Source organism: Oncorhynchus masou, chromosome 19, assembly GCF_036934945.1.
Source record: "Oncorhynchus masou masou isolate Uvic2021 chromosome 19, UVic_Omas_1.1, whole genome shotgun sequence".
Classification (NCBI taxonomy): domain Eukaryota; kingdom Metazoa; phylum Chordata; class Actinopteri; order Salmoniformes; family Salmonidae; genus Oncorhynchus; species Oncorhynchus masou.
In genome coordinates this window covers 29456712-29467130 of record NC_088230.1, presented here as the reverse complement: position 1 = coordinate 29467130, position 10419 = coordinate 29456712, and the positions used below count along the sequence as shown (strand labels likewise).

At 40.3% G+C, this 10419-nt stretch overlaps 2 protein-coding genes across 3 annotated transcripts; one reads left to right on the top strand and one right to left on the bottom strand.

Moving 5' to 3' along the window:
* The first annotated feature begins 723 nt into the window (after nt 1-723).
* LOC135506121 (NF-kappa-B inhibitor alpha-like) lies at nt 724-3241 on the top strand. Its single transcript, XM_064925570.1, has 5 exons — nt 724-1053; nt 1577-1685; nt 1926-2222; nt 2345-2602; nt 2819-3241. Exons 1-5 carry the CDS (start codon nt 806-808, stop codon nt 2849-2851), a joined length of 945 nt encoding a protein of 314 aa, XP_064781642.1. The 5' UTR covers nt 724-805; the 3' UTR covers nt 2852-3241.
* Nucleotides 3242-4483: 1242 nt separating this feature from the next.
* On the bottom strand, nt 4484-8373 carry LOC135506120 (proteasome subunit alpha type-6-like). 2 transcript variants are annotated; one of them, XM_064925569.1, is made up of 7 exons: nt 8358-8373; nt 6918-7012; nt 6713-6794; nt 6345-6500; nt 5958-6136; nt 5482-5576; nt 4484-5200 (listed from the first exon to the last, which is right to left on the bottom strand). In XM_064925569.1, the coding sequence occupies exons 3-7, from the start codon at nt 6726-6728 to the stop codon at nt 5143-5145; spliced, it is 504 nt and encodes a 167-aa protein (XP_064781641.1). In that variant the 5' UTR covers nt 6729-6794; nt 6918-7012; nt 8358-8373; the 3' UTR covers nt 4484-5142. The 2 variants fall into 2 exon arrangements, with proteins under 2 accessions (XP_064781641.1, XP_064781640.1); XM_064925568.1 differs by lacking the exon at nt 8358-8373 and adding an exon at nt 7598-7780.
* Nucleotides 8374-10419: the final 2046 nt, after the last annotated feature.

The following is a 10419-nucleotide window of genomic DNA, read 5'->3' as shown; positions in this document are numbered from 1 at the left end:
ATCTGATTCACCTGTGAACCATGCAACAGCAAGATATCTTTTGGTTTTGATTCCCCATACTGGGCTTTTGTTCTGTATTCCGACATGAAGGCTGCAAACATCCCTCAAACATGGTATTCCAACCTGAATAAAACCTGGCCACCTATAGATATTAAATTGGCAATTTCTTATCCATTTATGCTTGCAGAGATGCATTTTATCCATGTAGTTGTTCATATATGAGACCAGGCGAGGTTCAGAAGTGTAATAGCACAATAATAACAAATATGGCAGGCCTAATAATAAACCAATTCGATATTTCACCCTGTGGTTGACCTTCAGTTGACATTCCATTTAACACTGGTTCTGCACAGTTACCTGATGATGGCATTACAGTCAAAAGGTGCAGAACAGCTATGCCCCTCATATAACTTGTTATGACACATTAATTCCCCAAGTGAAAAGGGAATTCTTCAAGAACCAGTCAAAGGCACCTCTAATGTCTGTCTCTCATTCATATTCTATCTCATTCATTGAACGTATTTATGTCTGCATCACAGGTACGTCTAATAGGAAACTACAAGTTTTCATTCTTACTCGTGAGTATGGGGCTCATTCGAGAGGGAATTTTTCTCATAAAAGCCCGGTCTATGAGTTTCCCTAGTTGTGTCGAGATAACTCAACGTGGAAATCCCCCATTTTTTGTCTCCTCCCCGCTAGAATATTTAAGCCACTGGCGCCTCCCTCCAACACGCACTCCATTCCAGACTTGAGAGGGAACAGAGTAGTGAGTGGACTTGTCAGTCAATCAGTCAGTCTATTCAATATGGATGTTTATAGAGTTTCAAACGACAACCAAATGGATTATAACGTCGATGAACGGGTATCGAAACTTGGCAAAATGATACCTAGCCAAGAAGACCGTTTTGATAGCGGTCTGGATTCGCTAAAAGATGATGAATATGGTAACCTTGTGAAGGAGTTTGAGGACTTGACAGTGGCCCCCTTCGAAGTCAAGTCAAACTCCTGCAGTAATGAACCCTGGAGGAAAACAGTGACCGAGGACAGAGACACGTAAGTTCACTTTTATCTTTGGGTAATGTTGCATCGGTATGTTTTATGAATGCATATGATTTTTGCATAAAGTGCTGTATTATTTTGGATTATAATTATACTATTTCAATGAGCTTATCTTCATTTACATTGTAGGCCTAAATCAGTTTTAAAACGCACAGATATGCGCCTGTTATCAAGTTGTGTCAAATTAATCAGCTGATAGTCTGCATTTGCAAGTAAACAAAAGGACTTTTGGACTCCGCTGTCCGCTGAGTGTGTACTTTGGCTCAGAGCTACCCCTGGGCGGCGCTAAAATCAGCTATGCGCAGTTAGGAAAGTCCCTGGCGAGTTGCCAGGAACTGATAATGTATCAGATGTGTCAAGCCGCAACTGGTGGAAATAACCCCCCAAAAAAATCCATTCTTGCGCAATGCTCCAGTGCTCGCGTTTTGTTCTTTTTTTTTTCAACCACTTCCTCTCAGACGTGCGTATTTGAAGCAAAGCCGTTTTTAACTCTTTCTTTTACCCCTCCTCCACATAGGTTTCTCCACCTGGCCATTATTCATGAAGCCACAGAACATGCTGAGCAGATGATCAAACTGTCACACAATGATGATCTATTCCTGGATGCACAGAACAATCAGAGACAGGTAATTAAAGATAACCAATTAATTTTTGTATAATTGATTAATTGAAGATGACAAAAATAGAACAATTAAAACACAAACTTAACAGGTTAATTAAAACAAAATGAATTGGTTGATAAAACACAGTCTTATTGAAACAGGTGGTAAAACATCACTACACTTACATAGTTATAAACAAGCCATCTAAATGGTTGTATTTACACCTGAAATCAGTAGCTTACCACCTTCGTATTTGTCTTTCAGACAGCGCTCCACCTGGCAGTGATCACAGAACAGCCCCATCTGGTAGAGAGGCTACTAAAGGCTGGGTGTGACCCGCGCATAGCAGACGACAGTGGGAACACCGCCCTCCACATCGCCTGTAAGAAGGGCTCTCTCATCTCCTTCAGTGTGATCACCCAGAACTGCCCCCGCCACCTCCGCTCCATCCTTACCTTCCCCAACTACAGCGGACACAACTGCCTCCACCTCGCCTCCATTAACGGATACCTCTCCATGGTGGAGAGTCTGGTTCAGCTTGGTGCCGACATCAATGCACAGGTAAGGTTTCATCACACAGGTGCTCTTATGCCAAGAATCAAGAATCCCCATTGATGAATTTAAACCTAAATGTATTCACAGACCAAAGGAACTAATGTTTAGTGTATTTTTGTTTCCCCTAGGAACATTGTAGCGGTCGTACAGCGCTTCACCTGGCTGTGGACCTCCAGAACCCATCCCTGGTCCACCGGCTCCTCTCCATGGGGGCAGACGTCAACAGTGTGACGTACGGGGGCTACACGCCTTTCCACCTGACCTACGGGCGTCAGAACGCTGAGATCCGCCACCAGCTGTACGAGAAGACGGCCCAGGAACTCAGAGAGCTGCCTGAGAGCGAATCAGAGGAGAGTGAGGAGGAGTGCCTGTCTGGTGATGAACAGGTGAGATACTAAAAGTCACACTGGTCTCTCTTGTAAAAGAGATTTGATCTTTGTATAAATAAAGGTTAAATTAAAAAAACCTGCATTACTAGGTGGATTGGGAAACGGCTCTATCTGGACTAATGGATTGGCTATAGTACTAAAGGAATATTGTATTCTATTTAAATTACAGTTGCGATTACAGATTCCTAATGTTGTTACTTTCGTTCTCCACAGATGTACGATGACATTACATTTGGGCAGAATTGAAGCAGTCGCATCACGTGGTGGTGTGAAGTCAAGTCGATGAAGCTGCTACTGGCCTGTCCAGTCCAATCAAAGCACAGTGGGAACTCCAGGTCCCAGAAGCCTTTAGGGGGAGAGCCACATAGAGCTTGCCTAAAGACAAGACATCAGAGGGACAAGGCTGAAGATGGCATTTGTTTGGGGTGGAAGCCTTGTGGTCGGTGAAAATAAAACACACCGAAAAGCATAATATGAGCCCTGACCTCTTGGAGAGAACTATCCTATTTTCATGTATATATCAGACATCATATATTGTAAATACAGAGATATAATTTTTTATACTTGTGAATGTTTTTAAATGTGAGTGAAACACTATTGAAAAGAATCATTAAAATATGCATCTATAATATAAAATGGATTTTGACTGTTGTTTTCTACTCTTACGCCCTCTGGTTGTAGTTCATTTTCTGTCACACTCTAGTAATTCTTCATGGCCATTTTTACACAGCAATATACAGACTTGAACCCTTAAGTTAACTGGCTCACTTAGCCAACGCTACTCACTCACTGACATGGAAATCCCACACAAGAGTCATGTTCATTTTTCATAGACTTGCAAAACAACTGAAGTCCCCTTCCCCCACTCAACACAAAGGGAAGATCTCAATTGCATCTCTCTCAAAACCCATTAGATGAGAAAACCTGGAGTATGCAATTGAGATCTTCCCTTATGCCACGTCCATGTGCTAGTCGGAACTAGGAAACTCTGAAATTTCCAACATGCTAACTGATTGTAGTTATAAACAGGCCTCATTAAACAAATCAGCAGGTTGGAAATTTCTGAGTATCAGAGTTGACGAGCATGTGCATGCGGCATCAGTACAGTCTGGGGTTTCCTGGTTGGGGCGAGGTCACTATCTGTGAGTCACATTGTTAAAAGTCCCCTTGAATTGGATGTGTAAGAGGAACTACTGTTCCGTATAAAACATTCCACCTTGGAAGTGCTGCTGAATAAGTGTGTGTGGGAATAGATGACTCCTGTAGAAGAACCTACTGTTCACCAAAATAAGAATTCTTTAAATTTACTGCACTACCCATGCCTATAATTAGTATTACCAGTCATAAGGAGAGTTAGAGACAGCACAACATGAAATGACTTACCTTCAGCTGAATGGATTTACCCAAGTTGTCAGAGGGAAATTGCAAAAGCTTTTATTGCTCAAACTAAACAATTTATCTTCCTGGACAGACTGACTCATGTATCTTCTACAACCCTTTCTCCCATTAGCACACTATTATAATCAGTGATAGAGAAAGATGTGGTCCTTGGCTACTGTTATAATGGGAGTGTAACATGGACCCTCTAATTGCAGCCTATTTGCTGTGAGCCAAATGTCAGTTGGCCTATTAACCTCTGGATTCTCAGGGGATTTCCTAAGGAATCTGACTCAGCCTCACCCAAAGACACAACAGTTCCAATATCTCTGCATGTGATCTATTCATATCCTCTGGACATAGAACTAACATGATGGGCCAGTAAAACAAATGCTGAGACTTCAGATTAGTCTTTTAGCCTCTATTATATAAACCTAATTTGATGTGATATTTCCCAATTCCCTCATCACATAGAAATATTGCACACTTCTCTCAAGTCAGTTTGCCTTTTGATTGTCACCAGAGGTGCATTTTATTTCTGACTTGAAGGAAATGGAAAATGCAAAAAACAAATCATGATACAAGGAGGCAAACAGGTCACAACCAGTTTTGACTGATTTTAGTAAAGAACCTTCACCACAGCTCTTCAATAGTATGTCATGTGATTAAATGAGCAGAACCACAACAGGAAGTCAATGTTTTACTCTGCAGCAATGTTCAAAAGGTCTCAGTCAGGTTACCCAATTTAGGTACAAACATTTTCAAGTTTGTACTAGGTCATATAACTAAGGCATGGTGCACATAATTCAGTCAAATCTATGATCACACATTGAGAATACATTTTTTTTGTATTACAAAAATGAAAATGGCATAAGCCTACATTAGAAAAGGGTTTAAACTTCAAAAATACAAGGTGGAATAATACACACAGAAAATATTGTGCAGTCTTAACCTAGTGCCGGAGTGAAAACCCGTTCTGGCATTGAGCGATCAACCTGAAAACAAATTGATCAAAACTGGATTTTTTTTTTTTAATGGAACAGGGGGCAAATATACAGTAAACAAGGATTAACACCATTCTTCAACTTAGGGACTACAAATCCCACAATTCTCTGACTGGGCCTTACACATCTCTCTGGGCCTCTGTAGTTTTTCTGGGCTCAATCTCTTTCCGCTAGGGACACCAGGTGGGTGTCCACCTCAGACTCTGTCAGAATCCTGCAAGCAGAAAAGACAGATGAATAGAACAGAATATACATTTGTCCATCCAGGAACGACAGTTTTCTTAGGCATTACCTTACAGAAAGGATTACTAAAATTCTACATTTCTCACTAGTTTTTTGTTGTTGCAACAGTATTCTGGTGGTCCATTAGTGGGAGAGCCCAGTATAGCACCACCACATCTAAACTCACTTTTGTACACACTTTCTAAACAACAAAGGTCGTCCTGTATTTTATATGGGGACTAATGATGTGTTCAGAGCAGAGTGGTGCTTCACCTGAATTTAGGGTCTTCTGTTGCGATGACTCCTATCTCCAGCTCAGAGGGCTTGAAATCAATGGACAGGACTGTAGACAGACAGGTGATGGCGGTCTGAAAAAAGAAAGAGACAACACAATCTCATCCACTGTTTTTGCAAAGGAGAGAACCAAATTCTGACAGTACAACATCTCGCCTACTGGTTCATTTCACTTACATTTCAATGCACAGTACCAGTAAAAGGTTTGGACACCTACTCATTCCAGGGTGTTTCTTTACTTTGACTATCTTATACATTGTAGAATAACAGTGAAGACATCAAAACTATGAAATAACACATTTGGAATCATGTAGTAACCAAAAAAAGTGTTAATCAAATATATTTTAGATTCTTCAAAGTAGCCACCCTTTGCCTTGATGAGAGCTTTGCACACTCTTGGCATCACTAAACCTTGTACTGTATATACTGTTAGCGGAGTAGAAGGGTATATCTACCTCGACAGTTTCTTTAAAGGTCAGGTCAAGTTTTTTTTTAACCTTCTTTTCCAGGAAGCTGGTTGCCTCTGTCTGTTTGACCCCTGCAGCGGTGGCCTTGAAGCCACAGTAGTATCCAGCAGGGTCACACTTATACACCTGGGGACCACATTCGTCATCCACACCTATCACTATCATGCCTGAGGAGAGACATGCTATTAGTCAAACAGGAAGTACAGTACGCACAGAATTTCTTTGACAGTTGTAAATAATATTGGGAAAGAGATGCATTGTCTTCTATAATGTCTGAAGGAAAATTAAGAGTACAACACGGATCATCACTTTTGTGTTTCTTTGACCGTAGAACTTATATCCAGTGATGGTGAACATGAATAAACATGCACTTACAGCATCCCAGTGGCCTCATCTCAGCATTTTGTGTGTACACCTGAGAGATGTCAGCGATCCTCTTACATAGCATGTCCACTGGGATCTCATAACCATACTTGTAATTCCAGTTTGCTGCCTCATAGCGTGCTCTCTGGACCTGGGACTTGCCGTCCGCTGGGGGTGGGAGAAGACAAGAGACAAGCAGTTAGAAACAGCATTGGGACTTGTTCAGGACAAGGTGAAAGGTCATGCATATGCTAGTATGTGTTTTGAGATACACATGGAGTTGAGTTGTTGTGAGTAACAACCAGAGTAGCCTGTCTGCTATGAAGCCTGGATGGTCCATCACTCTGCTGAAGACTGTTGTGCTGGGTATTGTAGCCTACCTGTCATCCCTGACATCACACAGCCAATGTTCTCCGTTATCCTGAACAGGTGAGTGACTGTGGAGGAATCCAGTAGCTTGTCCTTGTGGAGACAAAACGATGTGATGTAATTTCTAAGAAATACAATTGATGTACTAAATTACTCCTCCACTGGTGAGAAGCCTATAATAAGGTAAACAGCCATGAGTTTTACAGCTGAACTTACTGGTACTTTCTTCTGTGTGACGACTACTGCACAGTCTTTACCTCTGACTGCTACTGACGTGAGACCACCTTGGTTTATGGCCTTGAAAGCATACTCTGTCAAAAACAACACATAAAACAGGGTTATTCAGGACATCACATAATTCTAACGCATACAATAAAAAAAAATTCACTTCAACAGATAAAAGCAGTCCCACTATATGAGACTGTCAGAGAAAAAACGGTACATGATACACTGCGAGACTAGCTTGCTAACAACAATTTGCTAGTTAGCTATCCTCACTAGCAAGCCGTACTCACATGCCATTAGGCTGGGTACTAAAAGAAAGCAACATGTTTTCAGTAGCTATCTTGTAAAAAATTACAACCAACTTCATGTTGACTAGTTAGCTAACGTTATGTTCATTGTGTTTCTTGAGTTTACATGTACCGGGTGTTAGCCTAGCTAGCATTCTGTTTAAATATGTGGATATTGAACTGGTGTAGCTTGCTAGAATATTAGCTAGTTCAAAAATAACTTTCAAATGAAAGGTAGGCTTATTGCGAACTTGCAGCTTGTAGTTAGTTACAGCAAAGATAGTTTTCCCCTTTGTCTGTGGTTACAGTTAGCGCTAACTTAGCTAGGAACAATGACTGAGCATTTAGCGAGCGGGCATACGATTGAAAATACACTGTACTAACCAACTTGGTAGAGTCTACCCTCTGGAGAGAAAATGGTAATGTGACGATCGAAACCTGCACTTGAGCCCCGCGACATTTTGGTTTTAATTTAGTTAGCTAAAAAGCTAGCTAGTCCCAAATATTTAGCATGCGCAAATCTCACGTCATGCAAACAAAAAAATTATGTTCACCCAGAAGAAGTAACAAATAAATTGTAACTACATCCGAGGTCAAATAAGCAGTGATCCATGGTTGTCATGGTAACGTACACTTTTTAAAATGTTATTATTGTGAATTCAAAATAAACAATATAGAAAAAAAACTAAGAGTATACAACGGATTATGCAAACATTACAAAAGTCAGAGGAATACAGACCTTGTAAAAAGCGCAAACATAACTTTTTCTTTATTTTCTTCACCTCAACATTGGCCACTTGCTCACTCATAGCCCCTATTGTTCATCATTTTTATATTGAGGAATATTATATAATATAATAGAGTATTATAAAATAGAAGTTAAAGTTATTTAATTTCCTATTCTATACACAATTCTATTTATTTATTTAACCTTTATTTAACTAGGCAAGTCAGTTAAGAACAAATGTGTATTTCTTATTCGAGGCATTAATGCCCAATTCTGGTCATTAATTGGACACAATATATGTCACCTTTTCCAACAGGTAAAGGTGAGACCACATTTTTCTGCGATGATGAGCAGCCCATTTTCTCTGTATCGATAGGCCTACTCACACTCTTCATCAATCATCAGGTATTTACTTACCTGGGGCGGCAGGGTAGCCTAGTGGTTAGAGCGTTGGACTAGTAACTGGAAAGTTGCGAGTTCAAACCCCTGAGCTGACAAGGTACAAATCTGTCATTCTGCCCCTGAACAGGCAGTTAACCCACTGTTCCCAGGCCGTCATTGAAAATAAGAATGTGTTCTTAACTGACTTGCCTGGTTAAATAAAGGTAAAATTGAAACTTGTATCTGGCCCTACTGACAGACTAATATTCAGAGGGGAGTGTCGTCATGATCCTCCATGTGCTTGTCGCTTGCCACAATCTCCTACTTCTGACTTCAATGCGTTGAAGACAACTGGGAAATCTAAATAAAACAAGCTCTGACTGGGAAAAATAATTTTGAACGGTCATCTAAGTCGGGAACTCAGGCCTCTTTCTAGAGTTTCCACTTTCCAACCTGAAGATCCCTTACGTCATGATATGACCTCTTATTTTTTCTGACTTCCCAGTTGCCTTGAAAGCACTATTCCTTCTTTGGCCTCTGTGCGCTCCTCTAAAGAGAAAAGGAAGTTCCTGCCAGGAATTTTATCAGGCAAAGAATAAGGAAGCAGCTTTGTCTTAAATGAGATAGCACATCGATTCAGCCTGCATCGATCGGTTTAGAGAGCAGTGAAGCCATCTGATGTAAGACAATGATAAACAGTTTATGTGAAGGAAGCAAAGCACTCGATAGCTGAAGGGAAACATTTTTCAAATGAGATGTTTATGCGTAATCACCAATAAACAAGTTTACTCCCTGTGCCAGAACATGCAGTACTTTCCTTTTCCCTGTTCCTGGTCGGCTTGACTGAGTGTTTTAGAACAGGGATTATAATGGCTTAATAATTTGACTATTTGCAGATGTAGGATCTTCATTTTATCACTCTTTTGTTTCAGAGAATGTACCTGCACAGCAGGAAATGTAAACGTGTAGTGTATTCAAGGTTCAAAAAGGCTTCTAAAGTTTGTAATTTCCATTTAAAATGTCAGACTTGATTTGCCCTAATGAAAAATCTATCAATCCCTACAAAAATATCAATTCATTATAATCCACATCATAATTCACATGTTCTGTTGCTGCAGGATTATTTTCCTGCTGTAGCCAGATCCTACATCTGTACTGTACTTGGCACGCAGGTTATTTCCCTTTTGTTAGGCTTTTGGCTGGATTGAATTGCTTCCTTATTATGTATTACTAGTCTGGTACATTCAGATCAAATTACTCAGGTGACTAGCTACAGTATAGTTTGACAACCAGTAAAACTATTAGAATTAAATATTTAGGATGCTTTTGATATGTTCTCAATGAATCAAATCCATATATCAATGACTAAAAGGAAATATATATATATATATATATATATATATATATATATATATATATATAAAGAAGAGTCATTTCATTGAGATGTGTGTCGACATCACGTGCCACTTGCTCATTCTTTCACACACGCACGCACGCACGCACGCATGCACACACACACACACACACACACACACACACACACACACACACACACACACACACACACCACAGCCTTATCTTCTTCCGATAATACACAGTGGCAAAAAATCCCAAAGAGTCTTCCATTTGGTGTTGTAAGGCTGGTAATACACCATTCAATAGCTCACACGCAAAGCTCACCACATAGGCCTACAGCCATCGTCACACCTTGTAACTAAATGGTGCCTTGGGTTGAATAATGTTGAGAGATAGGGCTTTATAGGGAAAGACTGAAATGCCCAAAAAGGATTTCACAACTCCAGACTCCTTATTGTGATTCATATCAGAGCATACAGTCGGTATAAACTTGTCAGACACAACTTTTCAGAAACAACAAAGAGGGTATGATGACAATAGGTCCTCTTAAAAAAATAATTGGAAAATACAAAATGACTGTTGAAAAGCACCACCTGCCACCTTTTTTTAATATTTCACAGTGTATACAGACAGTTCCCCCCACCCCCCACCAAACAGACCTGGTATCTCTCATTTTGTATTCTGTCCTTCTCACTTCTGTTCTTTCTGTATCAAAGGAAGCAGTATTTTCATTCATTGGAGG

Coding starts and splice junctions, on each gene's coding strand:
- LOC135506121 (XM_064925570.1), top strand. CDS start 806: ATGGATGTTTATAGAGTTTCAAACGACAACCAAATGGATTATAACGTC. Junction 1,686..1,925: donor CACAGAACAATCAGAGACAG/GTAATTAAAGAT, acceptor TTTGTCTTTCAG/ACAGCGCTCCACCTGGCAGT. Junction 2,603..2,818: donor GCCTGTCTGGTGATGAACAG/GTGAGATACTAA, acceptor CGTTCTCCACAG/ATGTACGATGACATTACATT.
- LOC135506120 (XM_064925568.1), bottom strand. CDS start 7,673: ATGTCGCGGGGCTCAAGTGCAGGTTTCGATCGTCACATTACCATTTTC. Junction 7,013..7,597: donor GGGTAGACTCTACCAAGTTG/GTTAGTACAGTG, acceptor TGTTTTTGACAG/AGTATGCTTTCAAGGCCATA. Junction 6,137..6,344: donor GATGAGGCCACTGGGATGCT/GTAAGTGCATGT, acceptor GTCTCTCCTCAG/GCATGATAGTGATAGGTGTG.